The 20,729-nt window shown below is 38.0% G+C and overlaps 1 protein-coding gene across 3 annotated transcripts in view; it reads left to right on the top strand.

Annotated features, from left to right (window-relative positions):
- Positions 1–20,729, top strand: part of DMD (dystrophin) — a 743,617-nt gene that overhangs the window by 390,991 nt on the left and 331,897 nt on the right. For all 3 annotated transcript variants that reach the window (XM_058535613.1, XM_058535611.1, XM_058535612.1), the window contains exon 12: positions 5,011–5,167. In XM_058535613.1, coding sequence (XP_058391596.1) covers positions 5,011–5,167 — 157 coding nt within the window. The remainder of the gene's footprint in view (positions 1–5,010; positions 5,168–20,729) is intronic.

Genomic DNA, 20,729 nt, shown 5'->3' with positions numbered 1-20,729 from the left:
TTTAGGCAGTTAGTGGGGGAGGTCAAATGTCCCTAGAGAAAACAACCAAGGTAATTTCAGGGTGGCCAAATCTTGATCTCCCACAGCATTTTGTCCAAGAGGTGTAAGGAAGAGAAGTAAATGGTCAGTGACAGTTCAGTGCCATCAAACAAAACAAAACATTTGCTGCTTTAAGTGGGAGAAAAATAAAGTGAAAGCTCTTTGTTTACATGACTGCGTATACACATGCACACACACACACACGCACACACACACACACACACAGGGTTACTGATGATGTTATCCAGCATCAGGATGGTGATTGGTCAAAGAACGTGTTTCTCTCTGAAATATTCCATGGCCACACACCTTGCATTTTAATTTTGAAAATATTAATAATTTGAGAAGTGGCCAAGTGAAGTTTTTTACCTAAGAAATATGTATGAAGATTTCAATTTAATCTGCCGCCAGATTATATTTTCCAGATTATTGTATATACTATTAACAATGAGAATCACATATGTTGTCAACCTCATTTCAGCAAGATTTACATTCTGTGAGATTTCTATACTTGGGGGGAAAATCTGTAAATGTTATATAAAAATGCTCACATTTATAAAAGTTTAAACATTAATTTGAGGGGTGAGAACACTGACATTATATAGTCCACACAGCAATAAATCTCTCAGAGAGTACTTGGTGTTAGAAATTAGAATAGTGAGAGGTTTTTCTATAATGGAGAACAAAGAAAGAGCCAAAAGAGGCAGCGTCTTTCTACCTTTGAGAGAAAAATGCCACTTGGGCATTGAGTATCTCTGACCTTCTTTCTCTTACTCTTGGAATGTTAATTATGTTTGAAAGTTGGCGTTCGTGGCCCATCTGGAGAAAAAAAAAATTTACTTCTCTTTGGGCTTAATTCTCTCTGTTTATTTAAAGCCCCATAGCTCCCATTTTATTTCTGTGGTTCCTTATTATTTCTGCATTCTTACCCTTTCTTTCTGTATGCTTAAGTGCTATCTTATTACACAAGGGGACCAAAGATATACAGGGATATATCATTAGTTTTATTAAGAAAGTCAAAGTGAAAAATGAATTCAATATAACATGTTTTGCTTTAAGAATACACGCCTTTCAGAGTCAAGTTTTATTAAGGATTTCAAACTAGGCATCAACCAAATCACACTTGAAATATCTGTGTCTAGAGAAATAACAATCACTTTAGCAGCCCCTATAATTCTTAAAGTCCTGTCACTAAAGAGTTCCTTGAAGACCAAGCAGTATATCCCAACACACCTAAAGGTTCTGGATCTTACCTAAACCTTACAAACTGTAGAAATTATCTGCTTATTAAAGATCAGCACTTGCCTTGTTCAAAGCTAGTAGCCCCTAAGCTCTTGTCTTCGCTATTAAAGATTAATAGAAAATGGATGAAAGCTAAGTGTGCCCCTTCCAACCCCCTCTTTTATTTTCTGTGGAGTAGATAGGGATAAATCAAGTATATTTGCCAATTAGCAGGAAGCCTTTTTGTTCAAGGATCCAAAACATTTGGTGCAAACCACTAAGGTTAAGGATTTCCTCATATAAGGAAGGTTTGTAATTTCCATTTCCCATGTCTGAAGATGACAGCTCAACTTTGCACTTGAGCAGCTGCTTTATACGTTCGCATCTTAGTTTCCACATCTGCAAAACAAGAGGGCTGAACAATAATCATCTCTAAGGTTCCTGCCAGCCCTAACAGCCTATGATAAAACCAGGGGGGAGAAAACGTCATTACAAATAGAAACATTTTCAGGACGAGACATTCCAAATGCAAACATAGGTTAATCATTTGGAAATATTTGGCATACAATCTTGAAAATAAAGATAGGGCAGCTGCTTGCAACAAATGCATTAGAAATGTCTCTTGAAAACACGTCACAAGCTTAGCATGGCCAAAGAAAATGATTTCTGAGCTCATAGCGTTTTGTTACATTTAGATCTCTTTCAAAATCCTGTCGCTGACAAATACCACCTTTGCCCTGTGGAGAACAAGTAATGTTTAGGGCACATAGGACATACTTTAAAAACTCTTTCTCAAAGAATGGTCCTAGAGCTCACTTGCTGAAATGTGAAGGTTCTTGTTCCAAGTGCAGAAGTTGTAGGGGTGAAAACTAGGAGTCTGGACTTTAAACAAGCTACTCAAATGTTTCTCACGCACACTCAAGTTTGAGAACCACGGCTTTGGACTGGATATCTTTGTAAGTGTTGTTTTAAATCAGGAACCATTATCTGACTGACTCTCTCTCCTCCAGCCCTCACCCCAGTGTCCTCTGGCCTTTATAAGCCTTTTGCTTAAATTTTATCGTCATATCAGATCTTTCCTTCCACTCTCATGCTTCAGCAAGGAAAAGAAACAGTCATTTGATATGTAGTTAGGGTGAGTAAACATTCTGAAAAGTTAGCGAACTCCATACCTTATGGATGAATAAGGTCCCCTCACCCAGAGACCTGAGAGCTTTTTGTCATTCGTGGTCCCAGCTCCTTCTTCTGCTCCTCTGTTAACTCTCTTGACTATCCCGTGTCCCTGCTCCTAACAGCCTCCCTATCTCATGCTATGGAGTTTCTCTTGGATCCTCCAGAACTGAATTCCCTGGGTCTCAAAGCAATTTTTTTCTCTCGTCAGGGACACAAAGGGTTTCATTGACCTGTTAATAATTAGTCAGCACCATTTAACCTATAACAGGGTCGTAGCACTGCCTTATGTAAACAGAAGCAGCAGCTGCAGGCCTCACCGTGGGCAGCCTGCCCTTCGGCAAATTTATCCGCCTCTAGACCTCTCCACCACGGGGATATTTTATTTCCTCTTCCAGGTAGAGGGAGGCCAGGCATGAGGCATCTTGATATTCTCCCTTACCTTCTCCTCTCCCTACTCCCAATGCCTGATTGCGGCTTAGAAACACTCAATAAATATTTATTTAATCAGTGTCTTTTCTCCCATTTACTGCTTTTCCATGTTTGGACTATGCTTCTCTCTACTTACCCTTCAAAATGTCCTGCCGGACAGCCTTCTTCTCCCTCAAAGGGACCAAGATGCAAATTCCAGACACAACAGGGAATCCTCGTGACCAGTCATCATTACATGCCATTAAACAGCTAATATCTTGCATAGCGAATTCTCACTTAGGCTGATCATGGAAAAGTAATAACTGAAAGAGGAGGGAAGTGTAAAAGAACTGACCTCTACACTGTATGCAATCTGCGCTATTATATTTAATTCATGGTATTTCATGATGCGTATATTAGATAATAATGCCCTTAGAGTCTTGAACAATTTAATTTCTCTGATGGAAATGCCTTCATTTTTTCCTGAATATAATGTTTATATTGCTCATAATAGAAAGAAAATTCTGACAATTTGGAGAAGTATAAAGATAAAGGAATAAATCACCTATAAATCCACCTTTGAGGGATAAACTAGTTGTCATTTCAGAATTTTTTTATGTATAGTCAAGCGTGTGCATGCAAATACATATACACACAAATGTTTTAGAAAAATATATTGTATACGTTTTTGTAACCTGCTTTCTTACTTAGCAACTGATAGGGTGATCTTTTCCATATCCATAAATATTCGCCTATGTTATCACGTTGAACATTGCATAGAATTCATAGGATTTGAACTTTGCATTGTGTTAATTCACCATTATGTATGTAACCAACTCTCTAGAATTAAATATTTAAGTTGTTTCTACCTTACGTCAATTGTAAGTGATGCTATAAATAACATCATTCTACCTATATCTTTGCATGCTTTTCCAGGTACTTTCTTAGCATAAATTCCTTTAATTTAAGCTTTTGGGTTATTGTTTTTGCATATTTTAAAGACTTTTATGTATCATCAAATTATTCTTTAGAAAGTTTGGAGCAATTTAATTTCAGTACATAGGTGCTATTTGGTGATTCTGTTTGACTAAGGCCAGAAGAAGAATCATATTTGAAATGTCAGGCTAAGTTATCAGATGGCAAAGGGAAATATTGTTCTACCTGGTTGCTTTATATTTCAATCTTTGCAGCATTAGACACTTTATTATATTTATGTTAGAGGCAGCATTAATTTTTATGAATTAATTAGTAATTGCTGATAATATGTGAGTAATGCAGCTTAATTCGTGATTTACCTGAGGCTAGAGCTTTGCTAACATTCCGCATTTCTTCTTTGTTTTCTGGATGATAATTTATTTTATTAATTTAGCTTCTCATCCTCAAGTGAAATGTGGATTTTATAGCACAGATCATTCCTTTGTATATTCTTAAATGGCTTCTCCGGATTAACATGTTCTGAATACAGTTGGTGGTAAAGCACCTAGTCTCTCGCCTAAATTATTCATGTTTGGGGGAGACTCTCAGGCAAATGTCTGGTTTTACTTTTCCACGTGAGTTCTTGTCTCACTGCGTTTTACACAGAGGAAACAAAGCAGAAAATGTTGGAACTTGGTGAAAACAAATCCCAGGTGCACATGAATAAAGAAGGGTAGAGGAAAAGGAGAAGCATATGGGAAGAGGAGCGGAAGGGAACAGATGCCAGATTGAAGGGGTCAAGGGAACAGGCTGCCTAGGGTGTAGAAATGGAAAAGTCAAAATGTGCGGAAGGACCTTTCCATTTCTTAAAGCAGAAAGAATTTCAGTACTAGCATGAGTCAACATGAAAACTGAGTGGTTTGTATTAGACACTGGGTCCAATTTTTTCTACCAGAAATATTAAGGATCATTGACTGCAACACTATGGGAAAGTGTATATTTCATGCCAAAAGTCTCAGAATCCTGCATGTGGAAATAGACATACGGCTAAACACTGTCTTCTGTCAAAATTGCCATCAAAATGCCCCCATTTTACGGCTCTCAAGAGCAGAGGACTGCTATAGGTTTATAGCAGGTTTACAGTAGGTTTATATACAATGGAACTAACTAACCAATGTACCTTTAATGGGATTGCTAGAATCATCAATTATCCTTCTAGATATTCTGACATAGTTTGCTCATGTGATTTTTCAGGTCCCACTTGGAAGCCAGTTCTGACCAGTGGAAGCGTCTACACCTTTCTCTTCAGGAACTTCTGGTGTGGCTACAGCTGAAAGATGATGAGTTAAACCGGCAGGCACCTATTGGGGGCGATTTTCCAGCAGTTCAGAAGCAGAACGATGTACACAGGGTAGGACATTTTTAAGCCTAGTGCCTTGCACATAGTATGCATTCAGTGACTATTTTAAAGTTAGTTTTGATTGAAATTACGTTGAATAGAAATCTTTTTTACACCTCTAATCCAAGGGTCAATTATAAATAATTCAAGCCATTATATTTTAAATGTCAAAAGTGTCTGCGTTAATAATATCCATTAAGAAATTGCCTATCTCTTTTGGTGATCTTTAAAAATGTTTTATTATGGAAACTATTGAACATATACAAAAGAAGATAGAATGTTATAATAAACACCCATGGACCCATCAAGACTTCAACAATTATCAATTCATAGCCAATCTTACTTCTATATCTCTACCCTATCCTTCATTATTTTAAAGCAAATCTCAGGCATGGATCATTTAATTCATAAATATTTGAGAAAGTATCTCTAAAAGATAAGGATTCGCTCTTTAAAAGTAACCACATTGCTAATATAATGCTTGCAAAATGTCAATAACTTTATCATAACAAATATCCAGGCAGTATTCAAATTTCCATTTCTCACATAGTCTTGAATGTTTTAGCAGGTTTTTTGTTTGTATTTTTTTTTATTTCAATAAGCATTGAAATAAGGTCCACACATTGCACTTGGTTAATTTGCCTCTTAAATCCCTTTTTTTTTTTTCACTTTTTATTTGGAAATGATTATAGATCCACGGTAAGTTACAAAACTAGTACAGAGAGTTTCCCTGTATATTGCACCCAGTTTCCTCTAATGGTTACATTTTATATAACTATGGAACAATAATTATTCTCCTCTTAACATGTAATCAATATAAAAATTTACGCTTACAACAGTTACAGAACATCTTAACTCAGACAAGCCACATTTCAAGTGCTCATAACCAGACGTGGCTAGTGGCTACCGTATCGAACAGTGCAGTTCTACAGGTTTGATCATATTCAGGTTTGAATTTTTTTGGAAAGGCTGCTTCATAGGTGATAGCATATTCTTCCATCATCAGGAGGTACATAATGTCCTGTTTTCTCTTTTCTGTGTGTGATTTTGGCAGCTGTTAATGATCAATGGCTAGGAGTTGCAATGTGATAACTTGCCTGTGTCTATCATTTCTTCATGTATTAGCTGGAGTACTTCTATGAAAAGAAAATTTACTCATCCACTGTTTGGGTACCCAGTATACTTTTCATATAGGATATGTGGGATAAATGTTTCTTCTTTACCAATCTTCAGAATAACAAGTTGTTCACTAGCATCTTCCAACCGTGATTGATTGTTTCTTTTTTCTTGTTTTTCATTATATTTCTGTCTTCTCTACTACACAATGAATGGGGAAGGCAGAGATTTGGTCTTGCTCACCTCCAAGACACTATTACCTAGCAAAGTATCTGGCATACAATGGATACTGATAAGTGTTTTTGTAATGAGAATAAAAGATACATGAACAGAAATGAATAGCAAACCAAGTAAATTACTACCAAACAATAAAAGCTTGATAAAATGGTACCACTTTTGTATGTTCAGCACTTAAAGGAAAGATCTCTACAGAGACACAGCCAAAGGTGGCATCTTGAGGAAAGGTCAAGGGTTTATATTATTCCGGAGAAGAGGATATAGAAGATTGCAAAAAGGGAAGAAAAAAAGAAGGAAGACCCAAGAGTCTTTGCAAAAAATTACCAAGGAAACTGCCCGTTTCTCCTTTAGCCATTCCCCCTCATATAATTCAGAATATTAAATTAGCTTTCATGGTAGGGTGGAATAATGTAATAACGATATTTTTTAAATGTTATAACTTGGAATAAATAGTGAAAACATTCTGGTGTATATGTAGAAGAGCATTCATTGAGAAGGATGAGCATTTTAAATAGAATGTATTATATGATATAGTGAAATGAGAAGAATTTCTACCAATGGTGTAATTTTGTTCTAGTTCCTGAAACCAAAGAAGATGAATCATTGAACAAATGCACTAGGATTCAGGAAACTGAGATTCTAGTCATATTCTGCCTTAAGTTAGATTGTGATTGCTACTTTGTTCTTCAGTTGAAAGATGAGGAATTGGGTCCACAGAATTTCTACAGTCCCTTCTAGGCAACATTTTGTTATTAATATTACCTCACTATCCCTGGTTATTTGCTTTTTTTTTTGTGAGGAAGATCAGCCCTGAGCTAACATCCATGCCAATCCTCCTCTTTTTGCTGAGGAAGACCAGCCCTGAGCTAACATCTATTGGCAATTCTCCTCCTTTTTTTTTTTCCCTTTTTCTACCCAAAGCCCCAGTAGATAGTTGTATGATATAGTTGCACATCCTTCTAGTTGCTGTATGTGGGACACCACCTCAGCATGGCTGGACAAGCAGTGCGTCAGTGCATGCCCGGGATCTGAACCTGGGCCACCAGTAGCAGAGCGTGCGCACTTAACCGCTAAGCCACAGGGCCAGCCCCCTGGTTATCTGCTTTGATTTTGTCGGGGAAGAGGGAGAATCCCCCTCTACCCTTTCCCTTAAGGTTCTTATGGCTGGCCAAATAATTAAAAGACAGGTTAGCAGGAGAAAATAATACCAAGTTTAATAACATGTATACACAGGAGAAACCAGAGAAACTGAGTTTCTCCACACAATAGTGGCGATTCTGATCTTAAATACCATCTTCAGCTAAAGACAAAGGAGGATGTTGGGGGTGGTAGTGGTTTGGGAGTTCAGAGGGGAAGAATACAATTCACATGGAGATAGAAATGCAAATGTTTGTCTGACAAGTCTTTTCAGGGGCACCTATAGAGAATGTGGCCAGGGAGAGACAGAAATTTTGATAAAATGGGCTTGTTGGTGCCTTTCCTATTGTAACATCTATTTTGCGTTATATTACAGCCATCATATGATAGTAACTCCTTTCTGGAACAGGTCTTCTATGTTAAATTCTTTAGGCAGTTTGGGGGAGGTCAAATGTCCATCAGAGAAAATAATCAAGGTAAAGAGATATATTTCAGGGTGGTCAATTTTGATCTCCCACAGTTGCTCGCTAACAGTGGTAAAATGCTAGTACTTATCAATCTCAGTCTTCTTACTCAGGAATCTCATGACAATTAACATGCATTTGGGAGATAGTGATGCTAGAGTCATGGGTAACACGCACCAGACTGAAGTAAATTGATCCCCACTGGCCTAGTGTGCTTGTTCAGATACCCACCTGTTACCTTTCTTTGACTTTTCAGGACTTCCAGCCCATTGATAGCTCTGTGTTCTATATATTAGGTCCACTGCTCCTCTATCTTTACCTCCCTCCAAGTCCAACTTAGATTCAATCACCAAACATTTTAGTAACTCTTTTCTGAAACCCTACAATCCTTTGCTTTATTGTCTTTTTGTTGCTGCAATCTACAAAATTCTAAAGCTTGGAGAATCTAACTAAATGCTTTCTCCTATCCAAACAACCACAGAGCAGACTGGTATAGTACCTTTTCAGGATGACCAACCTCCAGCCTTCCATTGCCAATACATCACTGGGTCAATTTACCTCCAAAATATATCTTGACTCTGTCTACTATAGTCATCACCATAGTTACAAGAGACCGTTTCTCCTAGCTTTTCTGCATCTGCTCTTGCCACCCTACAATGCAATCTATGTTTCGGTCAGAGTAACCTATGTAAATACATAAATTGAATTATGTCAGTCCTCATCTTAACACTCTTCAGTGGCTTCTCAGTGTCCTTGGGAAAAGACCAAAATCCTCAGCAAGGACCCCAAAGCCCCATCTGGCTTGCCTGGCCCCGACCTTCTCTTTTCTTACTGTTCTTCTTCTTGCTCGGTGGATGCTAGCCATTCTGCCTTCTTTTGGTTTTTCCACTTCTCTATGTTCCTCTCAGGTGAGGCTTTGAACATGCTGATCCTCTGTCTGAAACTCTTTCTACCCATACCTACCCCCTCATAATTTCCTGGTTAACAGCTGATAATCCTTTACATCTTGGTTCAGACATCAAGCAAGCTTTTCCCTGATGCCCACATTTGACCAGATCTCCCTTTATATGCTCTCATAACGCTATCTACTTTTCCTTCTATAACCTAACGTTCTTTGTCATCGTGGATAAGTGTGACTATCTAAGTAATGTCAACCACCCTCACTAAACCATGTGCTCCAAGAAGCTTTCTTTTGGGGAGAGGGTTGTCATTTTTATACCCAGAATTTTATAAAGTGTCTAGTATATGGTAGACACTGAATAGGTAAAGGAACAAAGGAATTAAGGAAGGAAGGTAAGGAAGGAGGAAGGGAGGGCAAAAACAACCCATGAACTAATCTTAACTTTGTTCATTCTTCTCTAGTCCACTGAGACCAAGGGCAGGGAAAGACAGAATAGAGAATGATGTTCCTTCCTCACTTGCAGGATTTTTCTGTTTATTGCCCACTAAGCATCCTTTTGTAGTGTGTAGAGCTCTTTGATGATTTACTTGTGGTCTGGCCCAATGTTTTCTCTTCGTAGCCTTAAGAAGAATCCTTGTCACAAAACACTCTCCTCCCTCAAAGAACATCATCACTCCTGAGTCTTGACGAGAGAACAACTTAGCACCCTGTTTTGTTACATTTATGCAGTGTCCCTTTTCTAGTTGTAGTGGAATGGCTGTCTAGTTAGTAATGCTCATGTTGCCTGTGGACAAGAGGATCAAAGGAAAATCCTTGGAATTGGGTCTCTCCATCGGATCTTCTGAACTCACTTAGGAAGAGAGAAAGGAAACACAATCACTACAAAACTCTGTCAAGCTCTAGTCTTTGACAGATTTTATATTTGTAGACTTTTGTTTTACCTTGCCACGTTTCCAGGATTATAAATTGTCTCGCTCTTTATGGGTTTCTTGATTCAAATACTGTTTATCTAGAATGTTTGGTATCAAGATGGGTCACTTGCTATTGTAAACTTGTTCCCCGTGTATTTGGTGTGTCACTTTGTTTTAATCACCTGCTGACTATGTATTGTAAATTATTAATGCCCTTGGTTGTGGCTTTTTATGGGAATACAAATCATATGAAAATGTCAAAAGTTGAAACTATAGTCAAATATTTTTCACTTTTCTATAAATCAGGATTTTATAAAACAGGTCATTTATAGTTTCTTTGTATATCATTGCAGATTAATGATAAAATGTTATAGCAAAATATTTACGTTTTGTACTCTTTACTTAAGGCAAATATATATGGTCAGTCTCTATTACTGTGATGGAGGAGTATGTCGTTTTCCTGTAGGTAAGATGCCAAGGAAGTCCACAGAGGTAGTTGGGGACTGCAGTCTCACTCCCCAAAGCAATTTTTACAGCCATAGGAGTGGATCTCTGTTCCCCAAACCAGCTGGGCAGCACGACAACAGCAACTGGAATGGCTCTCAAGACTAATTAATAAAATAATGCTCCATATGCGGTGAAGTGTTATAAATAATTAAAGCTCAAATGTGCCTTAGCAAATATAAACTGACCAATTTTTATATCTTTTGAATACATTATCCTGGCTTTTATGGTTCCTCATTACTTGCCTCACTAGAATGACTCGTTTTCAATTAGTGTGTATTATTCTGGTCCAGATATATTTTTAAAACTGACTTCCTTTGTTTTACTTGAGCAGTCACTAAAGTGATATTTATTACTTGTCTACTTCTGTGATTAACCTGGAGAGAGTTTTAAAGGAGCAAATCATAGCGGGGAATTTCTAAAGAGAATTACAATAAACCGTGAGCTTATTTAATTCCCTGTCCTACCCCAAATCCAAATAGAGATTAGGTCTTGATTATAAGAACACTGTAGGTAATGACTTTTTGTTTGCATTTTTACTAACGAAATTGTTTGTCATTAGGTTTTCATCTTTCAATTTAAAAATCTCTATAATTCCTTCCCTAGAGACCACTAAGGATAGCTTCAAAGCTTCCTGAAATTTTCTGCTTAAGATTTAGATGGAAGTAATCAATACATATGTTATTAAAACAGTGGACAGAAAGCCATTATTGCGTGGATGCTGTTGACAAATGAAAAGTCTTGAATAAAGTAGTTTATTTGTTCATTCGTCAGGTCATATATTATGCATGTTCAGTTTCTTCAGAAGTCACCACAAAGTGAGGGAGAGGTTCAGAAATTCAATAAAATTATCCTGAAATCATGGTGTAGATTATACATTTATTGGAGCTAATTCTATTAATGCTGGCCTGCTTCCTTTGGGTATGTTTTAGTATGTGTGTTAGCTTGATGAATTCCCTGTGTTTTCTTTCCACAGGAATAAAAAATGTCTTTGGGTGCCATTTGTGAATGTTAAGATTCAAGTCAGCTCTGTGTCAAAAAAAAATTGCATTGTTCCCTATCACCTCTGAAAAATAACAAAAAAAGGTTGTAATAGAGTGATTCATTCCAACATTCGATGACCTGGCCCCTTGGAGTTTCTAGATAAGTTTGGTTCCCCTGCAAAATTCACTGTTAGTTCTGTCCACTCTAAGATGTCTGCTTGGTTATGCTGGAGGAAATAGACATCTTTTTGGTCTATTCTTCATCACTAATGGAGTAAGCTACTTTTGTATAAGTTTGATATTTTATGCAGTCATATTTAGGAATGCTGAATAAAAAAGATTTTAAATTATTTTTAGAACTACATTTCTAGGCATTTGAGGAAGTCTTCTGAAAACCAGCTATATCATCAAAACTTAAGAACAGAGTCATCTATGATTTGCTACTTTTCTTTAATGACTATAGTAAAATAAAATATGAATAATTTACAAATTGACTTTTCTACCAAAGTCCTCTTTCTAACCATGTCAAAATATTTTGCTGTCTTGACAAATACTCTTAAGAATAATATTCATAGAGTATTTTGCCTTTACAAAGCACTTTTACACATGTTCATTTAATTACAAATGAACCCCTGATCTTTTTCTGTGTTCTTCCTTTTACCAAAAAAAATTATTTTAGGAAAAACTGTACCATAACTCAGACTCCTAGAATTTATTGATTCTTTCAGTAATTATTTATTGAGTACCTACTCTATGCCAGGGGCTGAGGATACAGTAGTCAACAAAACAAGACTCTGCCCCCATGGACCTGCAAATTTTAGTGAGGGAAATACACCGTAAACCAATAAATTAATGTATAAAATCACGTCAGGTTATTGCTATGAAGAGAAAATAAACAAAACAGGAATAGAGAAAGACTGAGAGGTAGTGGCTCACCTGAGGAGGTTATATTTGAGCAAAGGCCTATGCGAGTGAGTGAGCCAAGCAAAGACCTTGAGTAAAGAGTATTCTAGGCAGTAGGAGCAACGAATTCAAAAGCCCAGGTGTAAGAATGGGTTTGGACGGTTGTTCAAGGAATAGCAAGGCAGGTTAGTGATAGGTTATAGAGAGAGGCAAAGGTCAGATAATGAATTGTCTTGTCTGCCATAGTTTGGAGGTGGATTTTATTCTGTGTGTAATGAGACGTCATAAGCAAGGATGATGTGATCTGATTTATGTGTTCAGAAGCAGACTCTGGCTCCCATGTGGAGAATCGGCGGTAGGACGAGCAAAACTGAAAGCAGGGAGAATGTTAGGAGGGTGTTGGAGTCATCTAGGAAGGAGACAATGATGACTTGAACTAGAATGGAAATAGATATGGTGAAAAGTTATGTGATCCAAGATATATTTTGAAGGTAGAGCTGATAGAACTTTAGATGGGATGTGTAATGTGAGAGAAAATGAAGAGTCAAGGGTGACTCTGAAGTCTGTGGTTTGAACAAATGGGGAAATGAGGATGCCATTTATGGAGACGGGAAAGACTTCAAAATGATCATGGATAAGGGTGCGTACGTGGAGCAAAACAAGAGTTCTATTTTTGGATTATGGTGATAGACAGAGACAAATGGTATGATTCAGAAATTATTCACCACTTACACTTGACAATCTCAAATTTTGGCTGAGCCTCTTGAGAATGGATATAAATTAATTTGTCACAGGGTTTCCTAATAAACCATTCATCTTGTACTGTTGCTTCAAAAGGAATTTCCAAAATGTAGGGTTTAGGCTCAATGACCTAAGACCTAATTCTCTAAATGACCATGGGAACAGATTGAGTTTTCACCGGTGATTTCTGAAGGTCAGCTCAGAACTTAACAACATTATTGTCAGTAGGAAGTGACTTCCCCAGTGGTTGTTGGAAGCAGCCCAGCCTTAGGATTGAGAGTCAAACAGCTGTTCAAGATGCTGTGTGGGCACTAAACCATTCCTCCATAGTATTGCAGATCTGCAAGCAGGCTGGACTCTATTCTACTTCACGCCCTTGATCTCAGAGAACACAACTTTCAGTTTAAAAGACTTCAAAAAGAATAAATCTCAATGAGAAGCTTGTTAAACGCATTTTCCCCCTAAACACTCAAAACTGTTCTCTCATTGAGTTGGATTAGATTTTTACAAAAATAATTTCAGGCTTGAAACAGGTCCATTTATTTTTCAACTTTGCTTCCAATTGATTGAATCTCATTTATAGATGTTGTTGTTCATGTTGTTGACTGTCTGAAACAGTGGCTAGATCTATCTGATAGTGCAATCCCTTATCTTCACTTTTATGCAGAAGTAGAGTGAAAATAAGATGAAACTTTTCCTATCTTCTTTAAAGACTATTACGTAGTCAAACTCAGAGAAACAGAGAGTAGAAAGGTGATTGAGAGGGGATGGGGAGAGGGGGAAATGGGGAGTTGCTGTTCAACAGGTATAAAGTTTCAGTTATGCAAGGTGAATAAGTTCTAGAGACCTGCTGTACAATGTAGAGCCTATGGATAACACTACAATATTGTGCACTTAAAACTTTGTTCAGAGAGTAGATCTCATGTTAAGTGTTCTTAGCATAGTAAAAAAATAAGGATGATTATGACCTTTCTTTATAACCCATATGCCCCATTTTCATAGCTTCTCTAATACCAGATCTCGAATGAATACGTATTAAGAGAATCCTTTGTCTTTCCGGGTTTTTTGTTCTGCTGTCACTTCCTTCAAATTTTTTTCTTTCACAAATCCCTACGAATTTGCCTTAGATTCTTAGAGCCAAAATTCCTGCTACTCCAGTTAACTACATTTCTGGATCTTGCCCTTTTCCAAGATCTTGGTTTCAAATTAATTGGGCATTGATTGTCCCTAAATGCTGATTCACTAAATCAGCATTTTGTAAATAAAATATTTCCGATGTGTTGAGACAATAAATATGGTGGCTCTTTAAATAAGAAAGGTCATTATGGTGAGAGAATGTATTCAGCAATTTTCTTATCAGAAATAAAACCAGTATAGGAGGCATACAGACAAAGTAGAAATAATATGGAAACTAGAATGGTAATGTAAGATGACAAAACTATTAAGCACTGATCAAATTGCAAAGATGACTGTGTTGATGTCCTTGTCCTATGCCTACTCAGTAACCATTTGTTGAACAAATGGCACCGTTGGATCACTTTAAATTTTAGGGTCTGTCTAGTGTTTTTTTGTTTTCTTTCTTTTCTTTTTTTTTTTTTTTTTGTCAGGAAGATCAGCCCTGAGCTAACATCCATGCTAATCCTCCTCTTTTTGCTGAGGAAGACCAGCTCTGAGCTAATATCTATTGCCAATCCTCCTCCTTTTTTCTCCCCAAACCCCCAGTAGATAGTTGTATGTCATAGTTGCACATCCTTCTAGTTGCTGTACGTGGGACGCCGCCTCAGCATGGCCAGAGAAGCGGTGCGTCAGTGCGCGCCCGGGATCCGAACCCCGGCCACCAGTCGCGGAGCGCGCGCACTTAACTGCTAAGCCATGGGGCCGGCGCTGTCTGGTGTTCTTTGATCTCCTGTCTAATGCTGTAGACTAGAGGAAAAGCTCCAACCAACAGTTCAAACTATGGAACTTCTGAATGTTGACATAAACATTTCCTCTAGGGAAGAAATCACTGGGATAAGAAGGCAGAGCTAATCAGGCCTCGTCTTGAGGAAAATCCATCCAGTAACCCAAAGGTTACACTTAGCTTTGGATCTGTAACATAAGAATAGGCCCAGAATAAGATCTCTCTTGATGGCATTAATTTTTTCTCTAATAATTCATGAGACCAACTTTCACCCTCAAGCATGTTCTGCATCTGAAGCAACCCGGCCTCTATATAACACACTCTGGTTTTCTAACTGGATATTCTATTATTTTATTCAATAGTATTTATGGAGTATCTACTCTGTGTCAAGATATGGCTATAATTTTTATCATTAGTAATGATGCCTAGGAGAGACTATCTCAAACTGCCACCATGTAACAGGTCTGTGGCCAATCAATGATCTAAACGTGTTGATAATAGAATATTAGAACTGGATGTTTGACCTTAGATAAGGTGTTTTGCAAACTCCTGCATTTTACAAATGAGGACACGAAGGCTCAGGGAGATTTTATGACCTACCTGTTCTAGATCATGCAGCCAAGCTTTGGCCCAGCCCAGACGTGAACTTCAGGTCTCCTGCCACTCAGAGCAGTGCTCTTTTCCCCCTTGTTCAGTCTGCCTCCCAGGATGGTTCTGTAAAGTTCTGCTAATATGGAAATAACATGTAGTCATTCCATCAGATTTCAGCCTGAATAGCACAAATATAGCCTTGCCACTTCAATGGGAATATAGGTAAAATTCAGCTCCATGGAAACTGTCTGTGACTGAAAGAGATCTGTGTTTTGAAAAGCCAGGGCTTTTACTCACATCCGTAGTAACAGGACCGCTGTGTCCAGGTGAAAGCAGCATAGCTTTTTTCTCTGAAATGCTGGTACCTGTGCCCAGGGCTCTCGTCCTGCCCCTCTCTTCTTTGTGGTACATCAAGCAGATCAGTATCTCACCCTTCATCCCCTCTACACCTGGTTCTGAGCTACTTCTATTTATGGTATTATTAAGTATTTGTGGTAATATTCACCATATTTTTTCTTCTGCAAACAGGAGATGTAGGAAAAAAAACCCAAAGAATCAATGACTTGGTTCTTCTCCGTTACTTTCAGGTTTTTAACGTTTTTGATTTGCTTCATGGCCATTAGGGTTTTCCACTTATGTGTCTTCCAAATTATTAATTCAGGGAACTTTTATTTTTTTCTGTCACTCACTTTCATCCTGGCTTAAGAGTTTCAAGATTTGGATTCTAAGTGACTAATGAACTGATGGCTTAGGTAAATCCTAACTTATCTGTACTTCACTTTGCATTGGTAAAACATTCATAGTATACGAGTCTCACCACAAACATACCTACTCAATCAAACTATTGACTCCTTAAGGACGAAGATTAGGTCCCTACATCTTCCCTATCTTATACATAATAGATTCAAAATAAATGTTTTTCAATGAACTAGTTAATCAGCCAGCAGTCAAGCACCCAGTTGGTTATTATTTGTGATGCATAAATATTATCCATCAGGTAATTTCACCTTCAAAAGAAATGGATTTACCTTGGGATGTACTGCTAGTATAATTTTGTAGTACACGCTTCATATAAGTTATTTTGTGAACCTTAAGAAGCTGAAGGAAAAATGTCAATTTAGTATGCCTAGTTTTTTCTCATTCCGAAGACAGAATATTATTTTCTTCTCATGGAGGTGCTCTAAGTCCTTAGTAGTTGCTTCTAATTCTTCCACACCACTGTTTCAAACCCTCAGGCCTGGATCTTTTGGAAAGATGAAGAGGAAGGTATGGGGAAAAGGATGGGTTTTAAAGAAAATAATTTTATCTGTTCAAAAGATTCAGGAAGTGAATATCTTAACATTTGAATACTGACGTCTCAATAATATAAAGATATAATCTGTATGTGTATGGAAGAAGGACTCTATATCTGATACCTTGTTCACATCATCACTTGAATGTACCAATTTGTCTGATTTAAAATAGTAATCATAATCTATGAGACAAAATCAGTATTGTATGTGAATATAAATTTTCCCAAACGCCATTTAAATAGACTTTCTTTGAGAGACAAGACACTTATTATCAAAAAGACAAGTCTCTTGACATTGAATGTTCTTGTTTTTGTTTAAAAATGTCTCCATTTCCGGGCCGGCTCCGTGGCTTAGCGGTTAAGTGCGCGCGCTCTGATGCTGGCGGCCCGGGTTCGGATCCCGGGCACGCCCCAAGGCACCACTTCTCCGACCAACCCGAGGCCGAGTCCCACGTACAGCAACTAGAAGGATGTGAACCTATGACATACAACTATCTACTGGGGCTTTGGGGGGAAAAAAATGAATAAATAAAATCTTTAATAAAAAAAAAAAAAAAAATGTCTCCATTTCCTTCCTTTTAAAATGCAATGAACTATTATAACATACAGGGTATGGTAAATTGATTAGATAGTGAAAAATTGATTTTCCATTATTTTAATGCAGAATCTTCGTGGGATTTTTTTTGTCATTGTTGTTGTTTTTACTAAAGAAGCATCTCTTTTAAACTCCATGCTACAAGGACTAGTGATGCCCACTGCCCAGGACAGTCTGGTACATAGTAGGTGCTCAAAATTTGAATGAATAAACGAAAGAGGACTTTTCATATAACCATGTTTAAAATGATATATTCCTATTTATAGTTTTTTCCACATAATAAGAAACATTCCTATTTTCTTTATCCTCTCATTTTCTTGAACCAACTGTTTCTCCTTTTTTTCTGGGATTTTTACCCTCTTTGTATTTAGTCTCAATCTTCCTAAAGTCTGAAGAAACAGTCACTTAACCCTCTCTTCCATCCACTTTCTTTTCTTAATTTCAGGCGACGATGTGAAAATAATGGTGCTTATGTCTTTGTAATGACAGAACTTCCTTTGTCTTTTTTTTAGACTCATTTTAATTCTCAGTGACTCATATTTAAGAAATGAACTGTGCAGCTGTGGTGGAGCTAAGCCCTTGGCAACAACTTGAGGGGCAAACAAGTGGTCTCTCACAATGGATGGATGGTCCTTAACCTTGAATTATTTGCTGTGCAGTTTTAACAATGGAATTGCGTCATCAAACAGGGTCTTGGACTTTGTCATTTTGATGGGCCCTTCAAGATCCATATCCTAATTTTACAGACCTTGCTCCAACGCTTATCTCTACTTTCTCCTGTCTAGGTCTTTAATATATCCCTCGTTGCTTTGGTGACCAACTGTCGTGGTTTGCCTGAGACTATCCTGGTTTCAGCATTGAAAGTCTCGCATCATGAAATACTCCTCAATACCTAGCAAACCAGGACAGTTGGTTACTCTACTCCTGCCTTCCATCTTTCAGTCTATGTTCAAACAGTTCCTATCCTAAAAAGAGCGTATCTTCCCTTTACCTGTGATCCTCTCTATCTTCCTCTTTTTCCCTCTCAAAAAAAAAAAAAAAAGATATTGCACAAATAGTTTTCCTTTAAAATACTTACTCCCTCTTCTCCCACTCACTCCTCGACTAAACCTACTTCTGAGGCTACTGCCCTCCGCTGGAATTGCTCTCACGAAGTCCAATGAACACTTCTCAGTGCTGATCTTGCTTTACCTCTGCGTATCATGTTTGGACACTCTTGGTCACTTTCTTCCTCTCTCTCTCGCTCTCTTTCTTTGACAGTTCTACAAACTATCCCCTCCTTTCCCCCAGTCTTTCCACCTATGCATTCCTTTTTGGCCTTTCATGCCATCCAGTTCCTCTGTCTGCCCATTAAATTTTTATATTCTGCAGAATTTCTCTTTAGGCCACTCCACTGCCTGAGCAATCTCATCTACTTATGTAATTTTAATCCTTGCCTATATGCATAATTGTAGGTACTCAGTGGATATTAGCTTAGTGAGAAAAGGACTCCTAAATCTCCTTTCTTCTCCCTAAACATTAGACTTGATATTTATTTCCTTTTGGAATGAATGTTACCTCTCCAAGCTGAGTGTATGGTACCCCCTTACTCTCTTTCCCATACAGATCCTCGCTCAGATTAGTGTTGGGTTTTTAATATCCATCTTTATTAATTTTATCCTGAATGTGCACGGGAGGCGTTCTAGATCGGAGAGAGATTTCTTTTGATTACTTTACAGTAAATATCCTCACCAACCTCCTCCGAAGCCTTACCCCTAGGGAGTCATGAGGAAAGCTGATCAAAATTTTCCTACATGAGTGGCTGGGTACTCCACAGGTGAGAGACCAGGAAAACGTAGTTTTCTCTGCTCATAAAGGAAAAGGAGGCGGTTGTCCCTTCTCCTCCTGAAAAGGTCTCCTTAGAAATGCAGTGGGGCTGAGTCCTAACTCCAATTTCTCCAGGAGCCAGCTAGCCCCATGTGTCTCGGGTTTTACAACCTAGAAATGTCTCCAAGATCTGGGCTTCATATTTTTTGAAATGTAAATACCTAGAGAGGTAGCCACTCCAGTCTTTCTGACAACTTGGAGCTCAACGTAGGAACCTACTCTACGCTATAACCATTTGGCCCTCTTGGATCAGAGAAATTAACTAGACAAATGACTGTAGATCTAATCCCCATGCTATGGGAAGGTTCTCAGGAGGCTAGAACTTTTTACAGGTATACTGAGAAATCCAGGAGAGTTTATTTCCTCACTTTTAGTTGAATTGCACCCTGGATTCACTCCTCTCCTCAACCTAGAAACTAGGAGTCATCCTTGCTCCTTCCTCTGTCTTATCTCCAGCATCTCCAACACCAAATTCTCACACCTCCACTCTCGAAACACTTCCCTAGTCTATCTCTGTCTTTTTTTTTTTTTTTTTTTTTTTTCTGGTACTATCGCCCTGGGTCAGATCTTCATAATCTTTCCCTGAATTCTTGCAATTGCCTCCTAACTGGTCTCTCTGATTCCATTTCTGCCCTTCTCAAATACATACTCTATTAATGTCAGGGAAATCTATTTGAAACGTACACATGCCCACCCCACTCCCCTGCTTAAATCCTCTCAAAGATTCCTGAGTACTTAAAAGACAACACCCAGCCTTCTTAGCAGGGCATGTATGGTCATAGGTGGAGCTTCAAATTCTGGTTTAAAGGTCTAATATAGTTTGAGATGACAGTGTCCTGCCTCATCTGTGGCTATGTCCTCTCCTTGTGCTTTACATTCTAGAAACACTGGCCTACTTGAGATAACTATGTATGCCATACTATTATATCCTGTATCTTCACGCCTGCATTTTAATCGTCTTTCTTTCTTCCTCCTCTAACCTACTCTTCCCTGGCTAACTCATGTTCATACTTTAGAATTCTTCGTGAATACTATCTTCTCCCAGAAGCCTTCCCCAGTTTCCTTTCCCATTTTGTGCACTTTCCACATTGTATTGAAATTATTTATGTGTTTGACTCTTCTACTATATAGTATAAGTTCCTAAATGGGAGGGGCTATTTTACATTCAACTTTGTATTTCTAGTCTCTGGTACAACCACTGACACATAGTAGTTCAATAAAGGGAGCCATTATTATTTTTATAATCAGTACTGTCAGTATCAGTTGCCTCCTGTCAAGTCCAAATGGAGACACTAGGCAAAATATAATTTGCTTGAAATTGGGGAAATTATATGTATGAGAAAAATACAAGAATACAAGAACTATATACACATACACACATGCATGCACACGTGCATGTGCGCACACACGCACACAGATTTCAAATGAAATATT

The sequence above is a fragment of the Diceros bicornis genome, chromosome X (assembly GCF_020826845.1).
Source record: "Diceros bicornis minor isolate mBicDic1 chromosome X, mDicBic1.mat.cur, whole genome shotgun sequence".
NCBI lineage: Eukaryota > Metazoa > Chordata > Mammalia > Perissodactyla > Rhinocerotidae > Diceros > Diceros bicornis.
The sequence above is the reverse complement of the archived record's forward strand: the minus strand, read 5'-3'. Positions and strand labels throughout refer to the sequence as shown.